This window comes from Tauraco erythrolophus, chromosome 8 (assembly GCF_009769465.1).
Source record: "Tauraco erythrolophus isolate bTauEry1 chromosome 8, bTauEry1.pri, whole genome shotgun sequence".
Taxonomy (NCBI): domain Eukaryota; kingdom Metazoa; phylum Chordata; class Aves; order Musophagiformes; family Musophagidae; genus Tauraco; species Tauraco erythrolophus.
In genome coordinates, this window is record NC_141472.1 from 40,963,643 (window position 1) to 40,990,578 (window position 26,936).

General features: G+C 48.6%; 1 protein-coding gene across 3 annotated transcripts in view; it reads right to left on the reverse strand.

The window, feature by feature from the left end:
* Window positions 1-15,850, reverse strand: part of ZEB2 (zinc finger E-box binding homeobox 2) — a 116,017-nt gene extending 100,167 nt beyond the window's left edge. For 2 of the 3 annotated variants that reach the window (XM_086615578.1, XM_086615576.1), the window contains exons 1-2: window positions 15,437-15,850; window positions 12,585-12,722 (exon numbers count right to left, since the gene is read on the reverse strand). In XM_086615578.1, the coding sequence (XP_086471704.1) occupies window positions 12,585-12,657 (73 nt within the window). In that variant the 5' untranslated portion in view covers window positions 12,658-12,722; window positions 15,437-15,850. The remainder of the gene's footprint in view (window positions 1-12,584; window positions 12,723-15,436) is intronic. The other variant, XM_086615577.1, reaches the window with a different exon arrangement.
* Between the last annotated feature and the right edge of the window lie 11,086 nt (window positions 15,851-26,936).

Here is a 26,936-nt window from a genome sequence, read left to right on the forward strand (position 1 = left end):
TATGCACATGGATGATGCCAGCGAGGCATCTCCAGCCCTTTGTTCACAGCTTAACAAAACTGTGCCGTCACACCACTTTAGCTCAACAGTGCCTGTCGAATGGGCATCAGCAGATCAGCCAATGCCTGTCACACACACAGCTGAAAAACTGTTTGAAAGCAAGGCTTACTTTAGCACAAGTCTGGTAGGAAAAGAGAGAGGGATTTTTAATCATCTGGTAAAGACTACATATATATATTTAGGGGGAAAAAAAAAAAGAAAAAAAAATATATTGTCAGCTCTCTTCCCCAGGAAAGTAACACATTTTCGCTCTTTTTCACCTTTAAGGAAGGGACAGGTCTGGTGGTGTTGCCTGTTCCTTGCTGCGCTGCTCCCTTCCACGCTACGTAAGATTGTGAATTGTTTTCCAAGAAGTAAAATTTTAGCGGGGTGGATGGGAGCGTCACAGGGAACGATCCCAGTTTGGCCAATAATCTATTAAAAATGAATTTTCACATCCTTCTACTTGAAGCCCTCCTTCCCCTCTAGTGACAGAGGATAAATGAAATAACACATTCAAGGAAATGTTTGTTTTGATTCTAACATAATTATCTTTCCAGATGAACGTCTCCATGGGTCGGGATTTTTTTTTATCTTCTTTTATTTCTTCTTCTTTTTTTTAATCTATTTCTTTCCTTCGAGCTGATCAAAATCCCTTTTAATCGGTATTAACAACCTTCCCCATCACTTCTCTTACCAGTCGCACCGCACAAACCCCGACACCGCCCCGCAAATAATCGCAGAAAAAAAAAAACAGAAAAAAACAAACAGCTTCTTAGCGACGCCAACTTCAGCTCACCACTTCTCTCTTTTTGTTTTACAACACCTATTTCCCCCCTTTATGTGTTTTTTTGGTTTTGTTTTTCTTTTTTACATGCACCTCCACACCCAACCAGCCTCCACCGGGTACCGAAGTGGGTTCCCAGCGCTTGGCCCCTCGCTGGGGGGGACCGGGGAGAGGGGACCCCGGGAAGGGGGCGAGCAGGGGAGCAGCAGCCCGGGGGGGTGCTGAGCCCTCTCCCCCTGCCCGCTGCTGTCAGCTCGCTGCCTGCACTTTAGCTGTCTCTTTCCCAGTCCCTACCCTGTCAGTTTCTGGCCTGCCAATTTCAACTTGAAGCTTGACTGGGCTGATTTGATGCAAATACCTCGAGGGAAAACCCTGAAACTGATGAACAGTTATGTCAAGTCGATTTTGCACCATCGGGAAAAGGTAACCTCTGCGAGAAAAAAAAACAACAAGGTTAAAGAGACAAGGGCTTTTCACGTGTAATACCACTGCTGCACATCTCGTTCACTGTTTACCATCCCTCAGAAATTGTAACTGTCAGAATTAGTCCTAATTGCAGATGCGAAAGCTGCCATTATAATAAAAACAGAGGCAGTGCAGGCATTAAATGTAGCAGCCTAATTTGTGAGACTACTGAAAAGGTAGAGTAAATGAATATTTCATTACTTTAATTACCAGGGACTACTCTTTTCTTGCTGTCTTATGATAAGTGTTGCTGTAACTAGCAACAGCAAACATCCACTAAAACATAAAGTGCAATAATAGTACTGCTGTCAGGATCGCTGCTTTAAAATACGAGCGGGGGGGGGGGGGGGGGGGGGGGGATGTGGGGTGGAGAAAGGGGAAATATAATGGTTTATCTATTTCTTAGAGATCCGCAGGAGTAGGAGATGGAAACCCGTTTAACGTCAAAAAACAAAGAGGCGAGTAAACAGGTTTTAGCCAAAGAAAGTCATGCCCCGGAGGACGGGGCAAGGGGAGCGGGGCGGGGTGGGGGGGGGTGGGGGGGAAGTTGAGGACCCACTTGAAATCCCAGACCCAGGAGGCGCGGCTGGCAGCGCCGAGCCGCTTCCCCTCCCCTTCCTCCTGGGAGCAAAGTTTGGGGCTGCACCGCCGCGGGAGCCCGGTTGGGGGCCGAGGGGGAATACGGGGGGGTGCGGGGGGTGGGGAGACACATCAGCCTCCCGGGGGCAACCGGGTCGGGACCGAGCGCGGCCAACCCGCCCCGCCGGCGGTTCTCACCTCGCCCCGAGGAGGGGTTCGCTCGGCAGCGAGCAGCCGGGTGGCAGCGCCGAGACCCCCCGCCCCCGCCCTCCCCACGGAGGCGGTTGACACCTCTGCCCCGCCACCGGGGAGGGCGAGGCGGCTCCGCGCTCCCCCGCCCAAGCGCACCGCGCCCGCGGCTGCGCCTCCAGCCCGCTCCGCTCCGCAGCGCGGAGCACGGCGCTGGCCCGGCGCAGCGTCGGGGAGGGGGCGGGATGCTCCCCGGGGGCCGCGGCTCTCCGTCGGCCCCGACACCGGGGCTGGCGCGGGTGCGGAGCCCCCCGGGGGTCACTGCCCCGCTCCGCCACCTCGACTGCCCTGCCCGGACGGGGCGGGGAGGCGGGGGGGGTGGTCCGGCAGCATCCCGGCTTGGGGTGGGTGGGCTGCGCTGGCCGCCCCCCGGCCGTCGCTCGCCCTCCCCAACGGGGATGCCCTGCCCGGGGCGAGCCGCTCCGCCCGCCCCGGAGCCGCCCCGGAGCCGCCCCGGCCCCCGCTGCCCCGCACAGAGCCCTCACGTCGGGGCCGCCGCCTGCCCGGCCGCGGCTCCCAGCCCCGCTGCTCTCAACCACCAGCTCCCGACAGACCCAGGGAAATTTGTCAACAATTCGCAACCACTCTGGTAATTACATTCCTGGAATCCGCAGCGATAGATGTAAAAGATAGGGAGCTGCCTTGACATTCCGCTTGGAATGACCGTTTCTGTTTGCAGCCACCTATTCCGCTTTCTCGTCCTTCCTAACCATAAACCACCACGTTTTTTACCACTGGCCTCTCCAGAAACAGACGTGCCGAGCCGCTGCGCCTCGCTCCTGTCCTCACTCCCCATCCGAGGAGGCACAGCTCCCTTCTCGCCTTTGTGCGCCCATCCATCCAACCCAACTTCCCTCTCTAAAGACCCGAAAAATATGCAGGGCTTGCGCCGCCGCTGAGAAGCGGGACAAAGTTTAACTTCTCTGTTGGCAGCCGGAGAATAACTCCCAGGCAGAATTCGAGCAAAAGATCTGATTTGCTGAATTCTTGCTCTTTGATTTGTATTTGTATGTTATTGCTACTGCTAAGGTTGTTGCCAACCTCAATTAGATCACAAATGAGATCAGTTTAATTCAACTCCCAAACTGTGACCTGACCATGGTCTGAAAGTATTCAAAAACGCATTTTAAGCCTTCCTTTGATTTCAAAAGGAATACTGCATGCTTGGTCATTCATACAAATAACATAAAACGTAATTATGGGATGATTTGGCAGATGACATTCCTGCCAAACGACGCTCCATGCCAGATACTGTGATGCTATGGCTGCTGTCCTGGCGCTTGAGCACACAGCACCCTTGTGTAAGGTGGGAGTAGCGGGGCGTACACTATGTTGAGGTGTTTAAATGGATTTGGGGAGGCAAATGCAACAGCACCGCATTTAAAATCCTCCCCACCCCACCCCCCCCCCCAGTTAGGAACTGCTGTATCACTTGGAAGGAAAGTGGATCCGCACTATCAAATCACCAGGAGGCTGTGACAAAGGGAGCTTGCAGCTTGACACACGGGTAACAACATAGCAAACACCTTTAATTCTGTCATGTCTCATACCCTTTGCTTTCTCACACGTTTGTGGCTGCTCTAACATTGACACCTACACTTAAAAAAAAAAAAAAAAAAAAAAAAAAAAAATCCTCGACAACCAAAATCCCCAAATGAAGAAATTTTACGCAAGCTAAAAAAAGCAACACCTGTAAAGTTATCCTTACGTCCAAAAAAAACAACTAACTTACTAGCTCCTTCTTCTGATTGCTCAGAAAAGAGCAGTAAGCAGCTTTCTGGCCTCAAAAAAAAAAAAAAAGTTCATTCTTGGGAATGTGAAGCCCCCAGAAAGCTGAGGGCTTTCCTTTAAAGTCGGGAGCCCAGAGTTAACGGGAAGCCACTCGTACAGGTTTGCCGGTGAAACTTCTTGGCTATTCTGCTGCTCAAGTGCGAATCCTAAATTGACCTTCCTCTCGTAGCGAGGCTTGTGAGCTACTCTAGAGAGATTTTGGGGTACGTTAGATACGTGGGGGTAGATAGAGTGTGCATGTGTGCCTGTGCACGCACGTATAGGTGACCCCCAACTGCTGGAAGAGGCTTCCCTGGCCATACCTTACAGCTCTTCCCAGCCTTCTATCTGATGGATTGACCCCAAAAGATTCAACGGCCACCAAGTAAAAGATGTGTCAGGTGAAGCTGCTGCTGTGGCTTCAGCAGTGCCACCTCCTCGTCTGTGACCCCCCGAAGTCATACACACTTTCCCCCCTCCCCGGGCCCAGTACCCTCCACCGAGTAGGGCCTTGGGGTGCACAAGGAGTTAATGCTTTTTCCAGCATTACTGGGTAGGTTAATATCACAGCTGCTTGGTAAAGCATTATCCAGCACCTCACTTAACAAAAGCCTGCTTTTGCAAACAGACTCCTACTTTTCCCCAAGTGTCCAAAGGTGTTTACTGAAGTAAATCTGCCTAAATCCTTCATTGCTTGGGTCATGGGGGTGGTTAGGAGGGTGGAAGGTGTAGAGATAATCTCTTTTTGTAAATTCTGCAAATCTTCTGGGAAAAAATCAGGAATCTGTGTCACATGCTTCTGTTCAACTGGTAACATCTCGGTTAGTGTGCTCCTTATGAGTGAAATCTGCCATAGCAGCTACGGGAAAATAAGACATCCCTCCCGCTCCTCATTGTTCAAACTGTTCTTCCCTCTCGAAGTTGCTTTAGCACTTTTAATCTATTTGCTGATGGGGGGAAAAAAAAATACAACAACCTGTTAGGATCTTAAAAGTGATTTCTGAAAAAAAAAAAAAAAATAATGACAGTTTGGTCGGCAGGAGATAGTGTAGTTGAAAACTTGTCACTTGAGATTTCTGCACTACTCCGCTTATTCCAACACCAGCAACTGCATATTACTTTTTACATGTTGCAAATAGAGGCAAACAACACAGGAAATTTTGACAGCTCTGCCTGAAAGGGCTTAAATACTTCTCAGTAAGCAGGATCCAGTTATAAATAAACCTTCTCTTGGTGAGAGAAAAGTGGCTACGACCAAAAGACCTCACTGGTTTTTTAAATAAAAAAAAAATAAAAAAAAAAAAACACCAAAAACCCAAACAAACCTGTCTGATTAAAAGCACAGAAGAGCTTCTGAAGAACAAACAAACAGGCAAATCGGGGGAGGGGGACACACACAACTGGGACAGATTGGGGGGGGACACACAGCCGGAGAATGTACATGAACGTGACTACGAAACCCCCCGAGAGAGCCCAGCTAAACTTCCCCAAATCTCGCCTTCCTCCTCCTCCGTGCGCATTTTCTGGTGCCGCTGAGGATTTTGCTGAGTTGCTGCTTTTCCCCGTTGGGTCGGAGCAGCCCGGGCCGGCCGCCAGCCCGGGGACACCCCCGCCACCCCCCCATCGCCACCGCTCCCTGCCCTGCCAGCCGCAAAACCACCCAGCTGGACCCTTCCAAAATCAAATAAAATAAATAATAATAATAATAAAAATATTAAATAGGGGAAAGAGCGATTTTCCCCCTCTAATCTGCTCGCCGGTGGTGGCCAAGCCTACCTCACCCCCAGCCACCCCCGCTCCCCCCAAGGTCATGGCGAGTCAACAATAATAGTAATTAAAACAAAATAATAGGCAGCAGTCAAGAGCTGAGAGTACACACACCTGACCCTAACTATAACAGACTTCTCCGAGTAGAATTTGATCCCTCTCTGACACTTTCTACCTCAAGTGTTAGAGCGAGTGGCCATGAATAGTACAGGCATGCCATCTTGTAACACTATCTGCTGTCAGAAGAGCCAAGGCTGGGTAGAGCAGGATCTATATAAGGCTTGTAACTAGGGGAAGCCCAACAAACAGCTACAAACACCTAAGTTATTTTACTCAGCCTCCACCCTTCTGCTTTTTCCCCCCTTCTTCTCACTCTCTCTCTCTCTCTCCTTTTTTTTTTTTTTTTTTTTTCTTTTCATCTTGGCTTTCTGTTGCAGAATGCAAATGTAGCCTGCCGGCGGTGAATGGGCTGAATTGTGATTAAGAAGAAGAAGAGCTCCTTTCTTTGTTCTCCCCTCAGGGGATGTTTACTGGGAGAGACACAGCGGATCAGATATGAAAGGCATTCAGGTCAGCATTGATGTGAGCGAAAGTGAAATCATACCTAAGGCATTCAAAAGACCGCCGTGTCAGGGGTTCAGCTAACGGTGCATCTACTGTGTGTGTCTTCCCTGTTAGGCACAAAAAAAAAAAAAAAAAAAAATCTCTCCACAAACAGGCATTTTTTTTAAAAAAAAAAAAATTACAACAAAAATTAGAAAGAGAGAGGAACAACGACAACAACAGCAACAACAAAAAGTTTTGCCTCGCTTTACCTCCCGAGCAGAAGCTACAGGACTTAGTGCTCCTTTCCCTTATGGATCACTTATGGGTGGAACAGGTCAACTTGTATTAATTGCAGCTGTTGGGATCAGCATCGTTTTTAGGGGGAAATGATCTCGTCTGGCATGTGAACCGTTATTTTTAGGCGTACCTATAAGTACTGTATTGATGCCTATACGGTACATGCATGCAAAGGTGTATATGCATGTACATATGTATCCCTACAGATGAGTTTGAGGAAGCTGCGTGGCTCATTTATTCGGATACGAAACACGAGCAACCATTTCTTGTCTCCCTCAGAAGCAACTTCCAGGAGAAAGGACAGTGTGGCTTACCGAAACAGCACAGCACACCTTAAAAAGTAATCTTTCATTGACTTGGAAACTCCTAGGAACACTTTGCTGAAAGCTCACAGCGCAGGAGAACGGCGACCGCAGGCATAGGAAGTTGGTACAGAGCTATTCAAGTTAAACTGCTCCAAGAAAAAGTCTAGGCATTGTCATTTTTCTCATTAAAAATGCCTGACGAAGAAATATTGGGATCTTACTTTATTGGGGTTTTTTTAAAGTTTATACTTCTCCCAGCCTAAATATTCTCTCCATAGACTTTCCAAGTGGTTAGCTGATGCTGTTGGCGTAAACAGAGATATGTAAATATGTAGGGAAAAAATCACAAATTACAGTTAAGCATACGAAGAGTTAGGAAGTGGCTGCATTTACAGGGGCTGAAATGGAAATGAAAACGAGAAATCATGTTTAAAAAAGCTTAAAAAAAAATAAGGGACAGGGCTGGATGTCGTGTGTAGTAACCATCCCCACTCTTCTGAATTCGTTTCCACCTTCAGAACCTTAGTTAAAATACGTTGCTTGCCTAATGCTCACATCTGCTTTGACGGTGACGTTTAATTCTGAAATATTTTCAACTAGTGTTTCTGCATCACAGATTTCTCTCCTTTTTCTCTACACTCTAAAAAGACAACTAAAGAGCAATCAAAAAGGTGTCTGACTTGGCCATTCAGACAATTGCACCCTTGTGGGAATGCTGGAATGAATGGTACAGTGGACACCCCAGCACTATTGACGTTATAAACATGTAAATGAAACACATTAGGGCAGACAATCAATTGTCTGTGAGCACTGCAAACCTGCACTCCCTTTCTATGTGACAGGCACAAAATAGTGTCTACCTTGGGAAGCCATGGTCTTGGAGAAAAAAAGGACAAAGAGTTCTCTTTCACAGAGGAGAAAATGCACCTTAAAAGCACTGGGATAATGCAGATGCCAAAAACTGTTGTGAGGCGAAGAATTTGCTATTTCTTGGAATGAATGTGGGGCTGCTGTAAAAGAATCAACACCCTTCTCGCCACTCTAAAGGGAGACACACATTTTTCTTGGGGAATATTACCAGCCTGTCCTGAGAGCCTGCATCTCAATCTTCCATATATTTTCCCTACCTTGGGCAGTTGGCTATGTATAATTATCGATAATTAACTTGTAATTTTTTTTTTCTTTTCAAATATGGCTTTTCCAGGCTTCAAATGTATTTTCTTACAGCAATTAGAAATTCCCCCAAAAGTTTCCTTGCGAAGCACGTGCATTAACCAAAAACCAGCAAGTACCGAACGCTCACAAACGGCAAGCAGTAGATCAGGCACTAATCTCCAAATTCGCTGCTTTTCTCGAAACTCAGAATAAAAGAAATAGATCAGTCTTGACACAGAATACAACCTCCCCTGCTCCATGTCACAGCTCAGGCTGGACGTGAATCTGCACCGAGAAAATGTAGCCAGATAATCGTTATGCCCTGGTCGCTCGCGCTTATTGCATTAATTTTTAATACCTATCTCCAGGTGCTTTACTGGAGGTGGTACATTCGTCTCCTTACCCAGTTCCCAACTCTCCAAGTAATCTACTCGCAACGGATTCCCGGCCCCGCAGAGGTGCCCGGGAACAAGAGTGCTCCCGGATGCCCGCTCTGCCTTGTGCCACCTGAATTTCACAAAAACCAGCTTTCCTCCTCACACCCGAGCCTCAGTCTAGCTACCTCCAAACTTCTCCAGGCAGGGAAGACAAGCCTCACTTCCCACTCACTAAAGGCAGCAGGCAGGCTTTTTTAACAAAAAAAAAAAAAAAAGAAATTTTTTTGCCTCTCTTTTTCAAGTGGGAAGTGAAGGAGGTTCCCCCCCCCCCCTTTCCCTAGCATCCTCGAAAGGAGGGTGGGTGGGTATCTTTTTGGGAAAGGCTCTGAGCAAGTATAATCGTGTCTGCTTGTTTGGTCTGTGTTCTCCCTCGGATCAGACGCCCTGAAAGCATTGAACTTTCTCCCTTTTCTTTACAACTGGAAGCGAGATGGCAAAGGAATCAAAGAGAGCTGTTTACTGAAACTTTGGAGTAAATTAGGTCCAACTTTCTCCCCCTCCCCCCTTTCCCTTCTTCCTGGGGATTTTAATTTTATTTTTTATTTTTCAGGAGGGAGAGGAAAGGAAGGGGGAGAAAAAAACACCAAAACACCGAAACCCAAACAACAAACGCCAAACCAACAAGAAGGAGACAGACAGCTCATCTGCCGAGGCATGGCAGGGCACCCGGCCGGCCGGACAGCGGTGCCTGGTCCGGGTCCCCGCTCCGCACCGCACCGCTCCGCACCGCTCCGCACCGGCGCGCACCGGCCGCCAGCGCAGCCTCCGCGGGGCGCCCGTGCGGAAAAGGGGGCTCGCTGCCCTCTCCTCCTCCTCTTCCTCCTCCTCCTCCTCCTTTACCGCGACTTCTCCCGAGTGAAAGTGCCGCGAAGTGAGTCAGGCGCTGGGAATCATCTGACTGAACTTCCCGGAGCGCCGCCGCATTCCTGGGCTGCCGCTCCGCGCACCTCCCGCCCCCCCCCAACCCCACCCCCCCCGCCCCGCTTTCGGGGTCCTCTCCTTTCCATCCTCCGTTCTTCCCCCCCCCAGGGTGGGCTCCCCTCGCACTGATTTCCATATCGCCTCTCCTCCCCCACCCCCCCCACCCCCCCGCACACCTCTCCTTCACTCCAGCAGCTCCGCTCAACCCCGTTATCTGGGAAAATCCCGAGCTTTCTTCCTTTCCACCCTTTTTAGCTCCGCCGTAATTTCCTCCGGCCCCGTTACCTACCCCCGCGGCTCGCCCAGCGCCGCGCACACCCGGAGACACGCACACGGGTGTGGGGCACTCGGAGGCATTAGTTGGATTATTCTGTTTTGTCCCCGTCTGTAATTTCTGTGTTATTACACTCACACTCCCCCAGCTTCCTTGCTGACCATCTTTTTTTTTTTTTTTTTTTTTTTTTTTCTCCCTCCCTGGTAGCTTTTTAATTTTATTTTGGTTCTGCTGCGTTTCTAAGGAATTTCTGCCTGATTTCGATAAGCATCACCATTTCTGGTGTTATCAGCAAAGACACAAGCTCAGAAGTGACATCTTTTCCACGAATCCAGGAAAGAAGAAAAATCCACTCAGTCCAGATAAATCCTAGGCAATTCCCAACGGGAAAGGCATTGGATACGTGCTTGTCGAGAAAGAGAAAATGAAAAAAAAAAAAAAAAATAAAAAGAGCCCGTAACCAAACCTATCCTTGCTTGTCTACCTGCTTCTCAGAACCAGAACATTTCTCACTCAGAAATGAATGAAAGAAACAAATTACGGAGCACAAAGAAGAAAGGATGGACGGGCAGAAAGTCGAGAATAATTATTTTTCCCCCTTGTCTTGGCCAGAGCAAGACACTGAAGGGAGAAGTTAGACCTTCACGTCCCCAGCACACACACTTGATATGAAGTTTGCAGGATCTTTTAAGTGGTTCCCTTAAAAATGGCAATTAAACTTTAGACTCCCAAGTGTGATGGCTTCCCAAGTTAGCGCAGTTCCGTGGAAACACACTTTTGCACGAGAGCAACAAGAATCTGTGCCACCCCGCTCCATACGTGTTCCCAAAGACCTGGCTGCGCTACCAGGGCGCACAGGCTGCAGTCCTGGTGTCCTGGGCAAACAGAGACATCCGGCTTTTTATTTTTTTTATTTATTTTTTGGGGGGGAGGCTTTTTTGGCCATTCAAATGGTGTTGAGAAAATATTAAACACGTAGATGCATCCCTCACCGCGGAGCATGTGATGGGTTTAACACGCTAAACTAATAATCTTGTCTGAAAAAGCAAGGAGGCTGAAGAAGAAGAAGAAGAATAAAACCCCCTCAAACACTCAGAATATTCTTTACTGCAAAAGAGCACTTCTGGATGCGTTGCTTTGAATCTCATTCTCTTTTTCTCTCAAAAATGACTGTTTAACATAAGAAAAAAGGCTACTTGACACAAAGCTTTTGTTATCCAGTTGATCAGCAACGTGCTTTAGATACTTGTAAGGGGAAAAAAGCCCCACAACAGACATTGATTTTAGAAAATCAATAACCAACATTTAATAAAAAGAACAGAGGAAACACAAGAGAGGAGAGGGAAACATTACGTGTAATTTTAATGTCTACTAAATTACCCAGAGATGAGGGGAAGGGGAGGTCTCCTCTGTGAGGACCACCTTAAATAATGACAGACACAAGAGTAAAGGGTGGTGGTGGAGGGGGAGAGACTTTAAAAAAAGATAACAAGGAACGGATCCTTGGGAAGCTGCTCGGAATATATTATTTTAGTTGGGTTTTTTTTGTTTGGTTTTTTTTTTTGTAATACTAAGCCAAGCAAATAGATCAAAGACAACACAAAGGGAAAAGCCAGTGTAACATAACGAACAGTTTCTGACTAAAATTCCTCTATCACTCCCCCATATGGCTCGACGCCTCCACCACAACAAGAAAAAGACACACACACACACACTCACACTCACAACCTAGAGAGAGGGAAGGAGGGGAGGGGGGGCAGGATCATTTGTTTCTAATCAACATTCTCTTGTCTTTGTGCTTTTTTTTTTTCTTGTTGTTGTTGTGTGTGTGTCCCCCCTCCTTCTTCGCCCGCCCCCCCCCCCAACCTCCACCTCTCCACTTAAATGAAGTAGCTGAGCTATAAGCGCGCGGGTTCAGGTTCACACAAATATCTTCCTTCCTCCGGCTCCTCGAGAGGAAAGTTGTTGAAAGTGGGGCCGGGATGGCCATGCGAGGGGCTGCGGGTGGGGAGGGGGAGGCTGGAGGTGGGGGAGAGCCCATCCGCCGGAGGAGAAAGGAAGAAACTAAGGGAGGGACGGGGAGAGACGGAGAAAGAGAGACCCACACCAGTGAAAGCTGCCAAATGTGAAATCAGCCCAAGAACACCGCGTCCCACTGAGCCCCGGCCCTCCGCGGTCGGCGGAGACCGGGGGAGAGGGCAACTATGGACAATTGGGCACCAAACTCATTAGTATTATTAATTATTAGGGAGGAGGAAGTTTCGTTTTCGAGTCCCTAACAATAAAAAGAGAAAAAAAAAAAGAAAAAAAAAAAAAAGAAAAGAGAGAGTTGCTAACTCGGTGCCAGCCCGCCTCGGGGTTCTCACGCTGCCGGGTTTTTTTCCCAGGGACGGCAGCGGGGCCGGCTGCCCTCCCGCCGCCCGCGCCGCTCCGCGCCGCTCCGCGCCTCCCACCGCCCAGCTCCGCGCTTCTCCTCTCCTCTCCCCGACCCTGACAGCGCCCAAGCCACCCCGGGCAAAGCGCCGGGAGAACCGGACCGCCACCGCCCCGCCGCTCCGGCCGCGCTCCGCCGCCGCGGGGCAGCGACCCTCCCGCTCCGCGCCCGCGCAACAAACTTTGGGGCGCGGCGGCGGCGGCGGCAGCGGCGCGCTGCTCCCCCCCCCCCCCGCAAAAAAAACCACACACATCCCCCCCGTTCCCTCCTCACCCCCCTCTCTCAACACTCCGGCGCCCCGCGGCCGCGCAGCCCCCGCTGCCTCCGCGGGACGGCCCCGCCGCCGCGCAGGGGAGGCGGAGGGCGGCGAGCCCCGGGCGGGCGCCGCTCCCGCCGCCGCCGCCGCTGCCGCCCGGGCGGGCGCCGTCCCCGCCGTCGTCCCGTCGTCCCCCCCGTCCGTCCCCCCCGCCTCCCCCGCTCCTCCCCGTCCTGCGACCGGCTTCCCCCCCCTCGCCGCGGCGGAACCGGCCGGAAAAGTTTGCCTGGGGGGGCCGCTTACCGTTTTTCCTCCGGGGGTTGGCTTGTTTTCGCCTCTTACACCTGGGGCCATCCGCCATGATCTGCTGCTTCATTGATAAGAGTGGATCAGATGGCAGTTCGCATGGGCTCGACTCCCTGATTCAGCAGCACGCAGGCTCTATGTAACGACCAAACACAGCGACAATGTGGGCATTGGTATATCCCATTTAAACGCAGGGCGCCAACGGGGACCCGAATTGGCACCCGAAAAAGAACCCATCCACGCACACGGCGAGGTCTGCCGGGCCGGGGGAGGTGGGACGCAGACGGAGCGGGCTCCCCCCCCTCCCTCTCTTCCCCAGCCGGGCAGATTTCTTCTCTATTTATTTATTTATTTATTGGGGGGGGGGGGGGGGGGGGGCTCTCCCTCTCTCTCGCTCTGTGTGTGTGTGTGTGTCTGCGTGAGCGTGTGTGTGTGTCTCTCTCTCTCCCCCTGTGCGTGTGTGTGTGTGTGTATTGCACCAGCAAAGCAGATCAGAGAGAGAGACAAGAATTACATCTCAAATGAGTCATAACTCATGACCGTATGAGGGAATGCACAGCTTTTACAGTAGGCTGCTTGACTCAATGCTAGGCGGACCGTTTCCTCCTAAAAGTACTTTAATTTGACATTAGAACTTCTTTTCACACGCAGCGCTAGCCTTCTTCTCCTGCCTCCATTCCTTTTTGTTTTTATTTATTCCCCCCCCCTCCCCGCTCCCAAAGCGCACTCCAGCAAAGTGGCCAGAGCAGAGGGAAACATGGCTCTCCCCCGTCCTTTCGGGGTAAAGCACAGCACGGAGACCTCCCCCTCCCCCTAACAACGCGGAGTGTAATTATAAACCTCTGTCACCTTTTTAGTCACTTTGACAATATTCAGGGTTTCCCCTGCCCCTTAGTTAAACAAAGCTTCACAGTGTCCTTTTTTTTTTTTGTCTTGTGTGTTTTTTTTTTTTTTTTTTCTTAACCCCCCCACTACCACCCCCGGAAAAGAAACAGAAATCAAAACTATCGCCGTCAGAGTTTTCAAGCTTTCAGTTGGTTGGGTTTTTTTTTATGTTGTTTTTGATTTTAACTTGTAAACTTTTGGACCTGGCGTGTGTGTGCCTGATGTGCCCGGGCTGGGCAGGAGGCTCTATCTGTCAAAGGGAGAGGGCAGGAGCCTTCGGTTTGCTGCAAGAGCGCTCCTGGAACTCAGTCCCTCTCGGAGAAGATGCTGTAGCTTTAAAGATGCTTTGACTTGAGGATTAGTTTAAACAGGGGGCTATAAAAGATGTAACAGATGCAAACTGTAAAACAAGGGCAATTAACCCTTGCTCTCCTGAGCAGGATCCCCCCCTCGCCTTCGCATCTATTGTCTTCTCCTGCACTGGGAGTTTTACACAAAACCTAAAAAATTATTACCTGCCTCAACATTTTTTTTTTTTCAGTACAGTGGCCTTTTTTTTTTCCCTTTTCTTTATCTTTTTCCTTTTATTTTTTTTTTCCCTTGTGGCTTTTTACTTTGCTGGAGCTTCACACCAGGACTGAACAGTGAAGTGTATTGCTGCTAGGTCTTTTTATTCTATCTGAACTCTCTTTTTCAGACGTTTGCGGTTATAAAACCTGCTTGGCTAAAAAAAAAAATAGTAAAAAAATAAATAAATATCCGAGCAAGTAAGAGGATGAGAATATTGAGAGAGTGTGTGCGGGGTCAGAGTGTTTACTCACACTCTCCTGCTTGGGATTCCGCCTGGACGGAGTGAATTGGTGGCTCTGTGGCTGTGGATGTATGTGGCTGAGGAAGGAAGAGGCTGAGAAATGTGCTAGAAACTTTAGTATTTGCCAGTTATTCCCGATCCTGGAATGGGCAATGGTGGCATCACCATGGTAGATCTACCAGGAGATGTGGCGGAGAGGAGAGGATAGGAACCGAGGGAAGCCTGGACCCTCAGCCTGCCTCGGCAATTGGCATTTTAATGCAAAACGACCAATGGTGAATTGTTTTAAATGCGTTTCATTACCTTCCCTGCTCTTCAGCCTCCCGCAAAAAGTTGTCAATAATTTTAAACCTGCAGATCTCGACAGTACTTTTCTTCCCAGACGACCCGCTAGCTTTTAAAATATATATGTATATATAAAAATATATTTTTTTTTCCTTTTTGGTAAACGACTTTTAAATTCCAGTCAGTACTTTCACTTCTTGCTTTAAGATCCCAGAAGCAAAGGTGTTACTTCACCCAGCTTCACAAAATAAAATAAAGAAATGAAACTAACTAAGCAGACAAAACAGCAAACTTTCTGTTTGGGGAAACACATCCTTGGCCGGGGAGCCCTGCTCGGGGCTGGGGCTCCAGCGGTGCCCGGCCGGGCTGGCTCTGCAGGCTCAGGGCGTGCAAAGCATTAACAGGTACCTGCAAACTTTCCGGGCTAAGATGTGAAACCTGAAATAAAAAGAGCAGGAGGTGGGTGGGTGGATTTTTTTTTTTTTTTTTTCCCAGGAGGACGAAGTCCCTTCCTAGCACTCAAACTTTTGCTGCTGTTTTGTAAAAGGTACCTCCCGTACCTGGCTGACAGGTAAGGGGAGCAGGGCTGGTGGTGGCACAGCCCTGAGCGCCCCGAAACTGCTCGCCCCTTCCCAGAGCGGTACCGAAGTGACTTCAGGTTTCGGGTAAAAAAAAAAGAAAAAAAACCCCAAACAAAAAACACAAAAACGTTTTTCACCCCAAGTATAAACAAGCCAGAAAGAAGCCAACACGCTTAAAAATAAAATACCGTCGAAATTAAATAAGCCCGCTAGAGAGTGAGAAAAAAAGACGGGAAGAAGAAAAAAAAAATAAAGGGGGAGAAAACGGAATTAAATTCCGAACCTACCTGCGAAGTCTTGTTTGTAGTTTTGGCCAGAAATGGTGAGAAGCAAAAGCATGAAGAAGCCGCGAAGTGGAGGAGAAAAGGTGAAGGGAGATGCAGCTCCTGGAGAAATTGTAAAAAGCCTTGCAAAGAGTTGTCGGAAGGACCGTTATTCCTGCTGGGCAGGTTAGGACTGATCTCTTTCTGCCACTCCAGGAAACACAAACCTGGGGACGGACTGACGTGTTACGCCTCTTCTAATGACATTTTTTTCTTTTTCTTTTCTGTCGGAGCGAGAGGAGCGGCCCTGGCGCACGCGCCACCTATCTTCGTGGGGAGGGATAATTGGGGAGCGCCGAACGTGAGCATCATGTGGGAACGTGATCGCCAAGTTTCTCTCTGGGAAGGATCTGGGATAGATTATACCTTGAAGTCTCCGCGAACGCTTTAGCGGCACAAATGCAATTCCACCTCCCGCCCGCCCGCCCCCCGCCCCGCGCCCGCCCCCCGCGCCCGCCGCTCCGCTCCGCGGCCGCGCCGCGCCGCTCCGCGCTCCGCCGCCTTCACCCCGTCGCGGAAACTCACCCCCCCACCCCACACCCCGCCGGGGGCTGCGTCCCCGCATCCCCTGCCCCGCGGGTGCAGCCCTGCCCCCCCCCTCCCCCCCTCCCCCCCCGCCCCCCCTCCCCGCCTGCATCCCCTCTCCCCCCGGGGCGCATCCTCTGTCCTCCCCCTCCCGGGACTCATTCCCCTCTCCCCGCCGAGTACACCCCTGCACCCCCCGCCTGCATCTTCTGTCCTTCTTACCCCCCGCCCGGGGTGCGCGACTTGCCCCCCCCGCAGCTGCATCCCCTTCCCTCCTCCAGGCGGGATCCCCCGCCCCCAGGCTGCCGGATCCTCCCCCCCCGGCAGGATCCCGCCGGATCCCCTGCCCCCAGGCTGGATCCCTGCAGTTTCCCCCCCCTCCAGGCCCGGACGGGATCCCTGTCCGCCCCCCCCCGCCCCCTCCGGCGGGACCCCCCCGCCTCGCCCGCCCGCGGAGCCGGCTGGGGCCGCATCCTGCGCCCGGCGCCCCGCACCGTCCCGGTTCCCAGCCCCTCTTCGGAGCTCTCGGCTTTCGCGGCGGGGAAAACTTACCCTAACATAATGCCTAGAAACTAAACTCTGTTCGGGCACTGCAAAGAAGCTCCTGGCTGACTCCTGCTCCTTTTGGTGCTGTTTTATTTTTATCCTTAACGCGTTTCTTTTCGGGGCATGTTTGTTTGGTTTTGTTGTTTTGTGGTTTTTTGTTGTGTGGGTTTTTTTTTTTTTCTTCCCCTTCCCCTTTCATTTCAGCACTCATCCAGGTTATTTGAATAGTCAGCTAAATCTGATGAAAAAAAAAAAAAAAAAACCCCACACAAACCCGTGCTGAGATCTTACAGTCTATCTGTTTTGTTCACAGATATGGATCAGGGGTGAGATGGGCTCTTCCTGCCTCTGCTCTCCCTTGGAAAGAGCTGGATGGGCAGAGAGACGAGTAACGCCTGGGACTGAACTTTAGGGAGGTTACAAGTTTTTCACCTTTTTCAAGTATTAAAATTAAAATAAAATTACATATAGGGAGGGAAAAAAAAAAGGGGGAAAAAAAAAAGAAACCCAGACTCCACCTTTGCACTGAAGGGATTGGTTATGCAAATATGGAAGGGGTTTCCTGGCAAATACAGCTTTCTACTGTATGGTTAATTAAATCATCACTCAAAAGCCTTCCAATGTGACGCTTCTGTCGTAATCCAATCAGGTTACGTAGGTCCTAAACAAGAAAGATATTTTCCACATCTGGAAGTCAGCAATTTAGCAAGTACTGCACATTATTAACCAATTCCGAGCCCACTTCCCAGGGGGATATAATTTTTTTTTTTTTCCTTTCCCCCCAAGTTTAAGTGTTCGCAACCAATGCTCCACTGTTTTGTTAATCAAAAAGCTGCTTTACACCGCACGTAATTGAGAACTGATATCGAAGTAAGTAAAGGCAGCCCGAGCTGGGGATGCTGAGCGAAGGCGTTTATCTGCAAAGGGGGGGGGGGGGGCTGACACGGCTGAGCCTCCCTCCGCTCATGCCCAACTCCCAGCACAACCCGCAGCCGTTTCTCCCTCGGAAAGAAAAAAAAAAAAAAAAAAAAAAAAAAGCTCGAAATAATCGCAATCCAAAGATAAACTTCGCGTCTCGCCTACTTGGACGCTCCTTTCCGAAAGTAAACGCGGAGCTGCCCAAAGGGCTGCGCGAAAAGAGCTGCCAAACTGATTTCCCTCCTCTGACAAGACTTAAATCTATTACGGCACTTCTTTTTTTTTTTTTCCTTTTTCCCCCTTCCCCTCCCGAAGAAAACTGAAACAAATGGTACGCTGATCCGACACTATACTTTTACTTACATTAAGCTAAGATAAACTGCTCTTGAACCGCGCGTTGATCGTGTGCCTAAAGCAAGAACCGGGATGCGAGCACGGCTCAGCCCGCGCTCCAAAATGGTCCTGCTCAGAGAACACCTTCCTGATGGTTAAACGGCGCAAAGGAAGGAAGGGGACCCCCCCCCCCCCCCCAACACTCCCCCCGCTTCCCCCCCCCACCCCCCCCGCAATGTGTCTTTGCAGCTCATCGGAGCCACCAAGATTTGCTGGGGAATTATTTTTTGGCATCTGTCGGATGCGAGCGGGTGTCCCTGTGTGATGCGGGGGGTGGGGTGGGGGGTGTCTCCGGGGTAGGGAGCAGGGGCGAGGGGGGGGGGATACCGGTTGTGCGGGGGAGAAACAGCCACCAAATCCCCGCCACGACCCCCAGCTCCGGTGTCCCCCTCTCCCACCCCGTGTTGCGGGTCCGTGCGCGGCAGGCGGGGCGGGGGGGACACACGGACAGGCTGCGCCCTGCCTGCGCCCTGCCTGCGCCTTGTTTGCGCCCTGCCTGCGCGGGGTGCCCGCGGGGCCCGGTCAGCCCGGCTTCTCCGGGAGAAGAGTGCGCCGGGTCTGGCAGCCACGGAGCGGCTTAAAGCAAATCTGCCTGCCGCCGAAATCCGACATTATGCAAAGGTGGGAACAAGGTTCTCTGGTTTTTTTTTTGTTTGTTTGTTTGTTTTTTTGATCGTTATTTTTATTTATATTTATTTTTTCATTATTATTTTTATTTACTTTTTTTTTTTTTTTTTTTCCCCCCTGGTACGAGTTATCTCGGCTTTGCTAAAAGTTTTGTTGCCACTGCTCGCTAAATGCCAACGTTGTTTTCTGGCAGGATGTATGACTTCCCTGTGCCTAAATATACCTGTATGCGCAGAGACATATCACGCACACACGCACAAAGTGATGATATCTTAATGAAATATACGGCACGGTGTAAATATCCTGAAATCAGATTCGAGTATTATTAATTTGAATTAGATCTTCTCAGATCCGGAAGACACTGCCTATAAATCAAGGGCAGCCTGGCGATTCTTTAAAGAGCTAAACTGAATTTAGATGCATATGATAAAAAGAAAGAAAAAGAAAAATTGAATGCTAATTACTCTCTCGATTTCCAGTCACCCACGTGTTATATGAGAAAAAGAAAAAAGACAACAAGCAACCAACAAGTTCTCAAAATAAATTAATCCCATTACAAACGCCTTACATATCGTTCATACAGTCCCGGATTACAAAACGAGAGGATGAAGCGGAGATTAAGAGAAACTGCAGCCCACCCTGCCATAGGCAGGAGCGCCGTCGATGTTATGTCATTAAAACAAATATCTGCAGCCTCGCTAAAAACCAAACCCTCAGACCGTGTGACGATGCTCAAGGGCTTTAAGGAACACGTCGGCACTGTCAGATAATCCCTGTTCGTAATTTTACAGGCTGTTCTCTCAGCCCTCAATCTCACAGTTTCTCCAGCTCTGGAGAGCCTCAGCAGGGCTTGCAGCTGAGCGGCAAACTGCTCTGATCCTTGCAGGACTGGCATAACACCCAACCTTATTAGATGTTATTTTAACGTGGTTATGTGGGACTGCGTTTTGGTTTGGGTTTTTTTGTTGTTTGTTTGCTTGTTTTTTTAAATTTTTGGACACTGGACATAAACATTTAGCAAGCAGCTAAACCCTTCTGAGATGGATTTGGACCTTAATCCAGGAGATGATTTCCTGCCCTGCTCTGAATAACGGGCGCGCAGCTTCTTTAGGCGATGGAAGTAATGACAGGCGTCAGGTCCTGCCTTTACTGGGGTGGTGCTGGCAGCCCAGCTCCCTCCGTGGTCAGCACCCCATGCAGAGCCTGTGCCTTGCTCTATTTTAAACTTTTGCAACTACGATCCCCTCCACCCCATCAGTTTAAAACCAAACTGACCCAAAATGTCCTCGCAGACCCCAGCTCTCTCCTTTCGTCAGGTACCCGGCGCTGTGGCTTCGAGATGGTTTTAAGGGCAGTTCTCTGGGTGCAGGTTTTTCCCCTTTCCTTCAAATTTTCCTGCATGGAAATGCCGAGAGGTGAGACAGGGGCAGCCAGGTGGTCCTGATGCACACCTGCCCGAGCGATGCCATGGGTGATGCCAACTGCCTTCTCCCCCTCAGTGAGTTTCCTTTTGTCTACCAAACTCATCGTGGTGGAGAAACACCCCCATGGATATAACCCCATGTACCCCCCATCCCCAAGTGGGGCTGTAGGGCCAGTCGGAGTCAAACCCTGCTGCCAGGGGCTCATTACTGTGAGAAAGGGGCTCTGCAGGGAGAGACCCCCCACCCCATATCCCCCGAGGCCCCTACAGGGACCTGGGTGTGATGGGCAGGGGAGAGGAGCAGCCACCAAGGGGGGCTGCAGGACACAGGCCCTGGAGGACCTTGGCCTTCTGCAAGCCCTTCTGCCACTGTGGCTTTGTGGGGACCTGGTGACATAGGCCGGTGAGATGATTTGGGGCCTGATGTATTTCGATGTGTTTGCTTTTTCCCCGTTGCAGGATGAGGGAGAGTAATAGAGTGTTTTCTTACCTCTGTGGAAGAAGGAAAATCAGAGGGATAGCAGCAAAAATGCTCTAGCTTATAGGTTTTGACTAACACTGATGAAGGCAGAGGTTTAACACCTCTAAAAACATGGTCCTTCATAGCCAGGGCTCTCCAATATTTCCAAGGCTAGGTTGGACAGGGCTCTGAGCAACCTGATCTACTGGAAGATGTCCCTGCTCCTTGAGAGGAGTTGGACTAGATGATCTTTAAAGGTCCCTTCCAACCCAAACTATTCTATGATAATTCTGTGAATATTTTTCCCAAAGTGTGGAACACTTCCCGCATTAGGGATTAAACACTCCCGTGTAGAAGACCCAGACGAGTTGTGCCCACTTGCAGCCGAGCCTGGGGAGAGCATCCTTCAGCTCAGGGGTCCCTGTGGGTGCCAGCTGCTCTTCATGCACAGATCTCTGGGGTGCAGAAGCTGCCCTCGCCTTGGGAAAAAATTGGGAGGTTGCAAAAAAAACCCACCCCCAAACCAATCAAAAAAAAAAAAAAAAAAAAAAAAAAAGCCGGGGGGATTATTTTCTGCAGTCACCTGGGGTGGTAGAAGACAAGACAGGCTGGAATTATTTTTCTGAGCAGGGAGAGCCCCATGTGGCCCCAAGATGCTGCTGGATACTTTTGCTCGATACAGGTGTCCATATAAACGAAGACTTAGAGAGGAAAGATTTTTTATTTTTTTTTCCGTTTCCACATGGAGGAGAGGGCACGGAGGAGAGGAAGAAAGGGTCAGGGAACGACTCTCCCCCCACCCGCTGATGAGGTATTTGGGAAGAAACCTTTTGAATCAACATTCCCAAAGTTTTCAAGTTCCTCTGCGGAAAACCCATGTAGGGATAGGATACGAGCCAAAAGCAGGGGAAAAGATTGTCTGGCTTTAATTTATCTATCCCTGGGCATTTCTAACGAGCAGATCACTGTAATATTTAATCTTGTGCGAGTCCCTGCACGTTAAAAGTGAATCTCCCTTCATATATTTTTGTTAATTTTGTCATTTGTAAAGTCGCTTCTGATGGCCTAGAGTTGCTCAGATCCCGTCCACAATGTCTGTCTGTCTGTCTATGGTAGGAGAACAGCATCTGCAGGACCCAAACCCACTTCTCAGAGAGGAGAGGTGGTGGCAGGTAGGTGGGCGAGCACCCTTGGTGGGCGAGCACCCTTGGTGGGTGAGCACCCTCGGTCCACTGTCCCGCACCACGAGCTATAGATGTTTTTCCTTCTCTTCTGGGATGGATGCTGAAGTTCGGACACATTTCTTGGCTCAGCTGTCGGTGATTAAAATTCGCTGCTCACTTTTGTTTGTAGTTGGTTGTTTACTTTGTTGAATTTTTAAAAACTTGTTAGAATGCAATTGAACACAGATTCAACAGTATTTAGGCTTGAAAAATAAAGATGCATTAGAAAGATGCCTATTATGCTTCAGAATTATTAATTGACATTTTTATGATGAATAATTAATCATTTGAATAATTTTCGTATCTCTGATCTGAACACATATTTGCATATCTAATGTCTGATTTTAAATGTGGTTTCTTTAGTTGCATTCTCCCAGGACAAAGACATGAAGTAACATCCTAATGCAAAACTTTGTTTCTTTGCAGTTGTAAAAGTATGTTTATTGAAATGTAAGTTCCTATCTAGTTACGAAGTTGTTGATAATCTATGCATGGCATACATGCATTAATAAGACCGTGTATCTTTTGGATACGAGCACATTTAGGCCTCATTTTCTGAAATACCACAGTAAGGTCTCCTGCGATACAAACACGTTACTCAAAACCACGTGGGGTTAAACTGGGAAACCATAAAGAAATATCTCAGATAAGCAGCGTTCCCTTCTTGTTTATATGACACTTAGTGAGACCAAAGGTTGTTTCAATTTGAGGTGTTTTAAAACATCAAGAACTTTTTACATTCATTTTTTACTGTGGTCTCCCAGTGAGACATCATCAGTATTTTCTTGTTATATTTTAATATACCTAAATCAGAGACCTCAAGACCCCCCCCCCCCTCGCTTGTAGCCGGTGGTGATAGAGGAACAACATGAGCTGGGAATCGGTTATAAGTTGGTCAGCAAATAGGTGCAAGTGATGGTGCTCGTTGTGCAACCCGGTGGGCTGGTATCAGCACAGCTCAGCCGCATGGGGAACAGAAAGGAGGAAGGGGCAGCTGCACCAAACCGTAACCAGAAAGGTATAAAAAACCATAAATAAAGCAATTAAAGGACTAGCTCCACCGCCTTCGACCGCTGGTTAATTATTATAGTAGCGCTGCCTGACTGGGACCCAAGGAGTTGGCTTTGCTTATGCCAGGTCTGAATTTGATTTATTAAGAAATCAATTTAATTGGTTAATTAATTTAAGAAAAAAAATTAAGACATTAAGAATTTTTATTTAGTGGCACGTTCAAATGTACAGGAGGCCCAAGTATTCTGAATATAGCTTGTTGGCTCCTTGTTGCCATACTGAGGAACCAGGGTGACAGAGGCTCTAGAAATACCTAAAATTGATGCAGAACTACTTATGTTTAGCAGACTAAAGAAATTACACCAAAATGGAGGCACAAATACATGGTAATGTTTAAATTTGCTTAGTGCCATTTATAGAGAGAAGATCGTATGCGTGAAACGTAAAATTAAAAAACCACTTTTCATCTCTATTTTTTTTCTACAGGGAGTAGTAAAAGATATGCCCAAAAGATCCTTTTATTTTTTTTTTTTACAGTGGAAATATATTATATAGACTATGGTAATCTAGTGGGCAATATCTGACAGACAGATACTGTATAAAGAAACTGTGAAATGTAGTTCTCAGAACAGGCTGAAGTTATATTGAATAGGATGTTTAGCAGTTGCATATGCTCAGTGATAACAGATTTTTTTTTTTTTTTTTTGGTAGGGAGGGAGTTGAATTTGTAACAGCAAGAGCAGTAAACTTGAGCAACGCTTGCAGCACTGAGGACCCAGCTCTGAGCCCGGTACCGGGACCCACCATCACTTTGGCCATCATGGTGGTGGCAACGGCAGCAAGTTCTCTGCAAAGGGGCGAGGTGGGAACTGGGGTTAAACCTCTGCTTTTTGGTTCTGACAGCAGGAGAGAAAGCAAATGTCCTGGAGATGTGCCCACGCTTCTTTGCCAAGGAGAGATCCCTTTCAGGGCTGGGGTCACCCCTTGCTGTGGGCAACAGGAGTGGCAGCAGTGCTGGAGTGATCATAGAATCATAGAATCATAGAATGGTTAGGGCTGGAAGGGACCTTCAAAGGTCATCTAGTCCAACCCCCCTGCAAGGAACAGGGGTATCTCCAACTAGATCAGGTTGCTCAGGGCCTCGTCCAACCGGGCCTTGAACGTTTCCAGGGATGGAGCATCCACCACCTCTCTGGGCAACCTGTTCCAGTGTTCTACAACTCTCATGGTAAAAAATTTTTTCCTAATATCCAATCTGATTCACTGGCCAAAGTGCCTAGGATGTTGTTGTGTCTTCGTGAGGCCGATGGCCAACTTTGTGGTGGATCTATAAACCTGGGAAATGGAGATTCTGTTTTATTTTGTTTTGTTTTTACCAGGCTGAAAGGTGGCTATAAATTATGTAATTACAGAGTAGCCCTTGTTCTACCCATTTGGGACCAGATTAAATTTACTTTTCCTAGGTTTTCTTAATGTATCTCTATTTCCCCCCTTGACTACTGATTAAGCTAATAGAGGTGATGGCAGGGGCAGAGAATCTGGGTGCAAAGCTGACATTTCAATGGCCATCCAAAAATTTCAGTCGATCAATTGCCCCAACTAGTTCTCATCACCACCGCAGGGAAAACGTTTTCTTCCCTCTGTGACTTCAGGAGATTATCTGTATGTTTTAAGATCTGCAGAATCGTAAAAGTGATAAAGATACTTAGAAAAGCCCAAATGATTTGAAGCAATTAGATATTTCAGTATAGTTTTCAAAGAAATTCCATGTCTACAGAATTGCCCAATATCTGGAAAATTGCTGCTGTTGTGCGAGTGGCTGCTGACTGTGTTGGGTGGTAGCAGGAGAAGCAGAAGCACAGGTCCCAGTGACCATGGCACACCTAAACCACAGGTTTACCCACGAACTGGCAGACATCCCCTTCGTCAGGGGTGGCATGGGGCTTGCCAGTTCTTCTGTTTGCCTCCCTCCGACTATCAGCATCATCTCCAGCTCGTCTGCGGATGGAGGCTTGGCCAACTGGCCCCTTTCCAAGCCCAAATCTTAGACTCTGGGTTATTAGAGCTGTCAAAACAGGAGAGCGCTTTTTTTTTCCTTGTCATGGAAGTTTCTCCAGGTTCCCCCTCCCTCCTTGATTTATGTTTTAAAAATGTTTCTTGGGATATTTCCTGATGCCTCTCCAGGTCAGTGTCACGTTACAGGTACCGATGTTTGAATGAGTCATTTCTCCATACAGACAATGTTAGGTGCTTGTGCATCCTTACCAATGCTTCTTACTACACAGCTTAAAACTTGCTCCAGGCAGCATCCAAACTATTTTAAAACCTTACCATCCTTTTTTTTTTTTTTAACACACATCAGCTATCCTTCTTCAAATCTCTGACAAGGATGTGAAAACCGCAGTGTCAGAACAACTGCTGCTCTCTTCTTGGATTCTGACAAGCAACCTTCAACCTGAAACCCTCTAAAAATGGCTATTTTTATCTTTTGTTTTTAAATTCAGCAGCGCCTATATTGACTGTATTCTTTCCCCGTGTTCTGATAGGTTGGAACCGGGTGCAAAAACTGCACGAGGCGAAATATGGCAATACTGTTTGGTGTTCACCCAGTGGGTCCACCTCCCAGTGGGTCCGCCTGCCAACAGGCCTACCACAAGGAGGCTGTGAATGGGTGTGATTTCCCAAATTCTGGGCTAGGGAAGAGGCAAAACGATCTCCAGAATAATTTTGGCAGCCTGGATTGGATTCGTGTGAACACTGATGTCCTTGGCTCCCAGGAGTCAAGAATTGCAACTCTGGGTCCCTGTCTCCTGTGGCATAGTTTGGCTGAGCCATGTCCCCACAAGTAAGGACATTTGCATGGATCCAGCACACTGCATATATTAGGAGAGTGATATTCATTACCAACCCTTTAATTTTGCATGTGGCATGAGCAACAGATGCCACTGAAGCCAGCAGAGATGTGAACAGGTCCACCGTGCTCCCCAGAAGATACCAAGAGGGGCAGGGAATGGGACATTACAACCACTGCACTGGGTGCTGGGGTGGTTGGTCCTGGGTGGAGAAGTTGTACTTGGTGGCAGTCATCCTGGTGGCATCCTCCTACCTGTCATTTGCCTTTGCAGGAGTGTAAACATGACTGAACGTTTCTGCCCAAAGGCTGAAAGTGGAATCAGTGAGATGAATCCACGGTTTGCTACGAAGATTGCTTTGATGGCTGTGGAAGCTGGTGGAGAGGTTGAGGACAGTGAAGTCAACCCTGGATGACTTTCTAGCTCATCTAGACCAATGGCTCTGTGGGGGTGGCTCTCCATGCGCAAGACCTCTTTCCCTAGGAAGCAGAGAAAGGGCAGAAGCAGTAGAGCCCAGGCAAGAGAAAACAAACCCAACTGTATCATGGCCTTGGATATCTGCTATCAGGAACGATGAATGGCTGGGTTACCTCTCATCCCACCACCCACTCACCAGCTGTGCCTGGCAGTGATGTCTTTGCCTATGTCAAAGCCTTCCTGGTGGTGGCACTCATTTTTGGGACGATAGGAGCTATCAGTGTCCAGAATTTGGGGGGTAAAATTTTGGGGGTGAGAATCAAGGTGTGAAAAGCTGTGCATAATACTTAGTGTTGGGAAATGGACATGGGTAGAGGTGGGAGCTGTGGAGAAAGCGAGGCAAGCTCTGCCTTGTGATGAGGAGGAAGAAATACAGAGCGGAGACAGAAAACACTGCAAATATTTGTTCTCATTGTCAGATGTTTCTATAAAATCAGTTGTTACTGAATCACCACTGAAGTTACTGAGCACTTAAATAAGCAGAGAGTGAGAAAAGCTGAGTCTAATTATATGTTTCATGCCATTTACAGAGGTTTCCAGGGGATTTTCTTTTAATAAAAGTGCAGTGCATCAAAAAGAATAAATCCTACAATTTTGTTATTTACAAATCAGCTGCTTCTGCTTCGAGCTGACAGACTTACCCTCCATCTTACACCCTTCTTTCCACCCCAAAACGCACCCAGTACGTTGACATTTCTACTAATGCTCTTTGAGTATCTACAAACTATTTTATGCTCCTTATGTTGGTAAGCAAATGGATGAGAAAAAAAATCATCACAAAGGCATAAAAAACCTAGTCTTAAAGGTACAGAGAAAAAAAACCACAATGTTGGGAAAGATGCAGCATAGATGTTTTCCAGATGAAGAGAAAGAAGTGCCTTTTACATCCCTGCCCACTGATTCCTGAAGATTTCAAACTGGAAGCCTGGCTGGAGATATGATCTGATCAGTTACTTAAAATGATTTACTAACATAAAATATAAAACCTTTTGATGATTAATTTTTTATC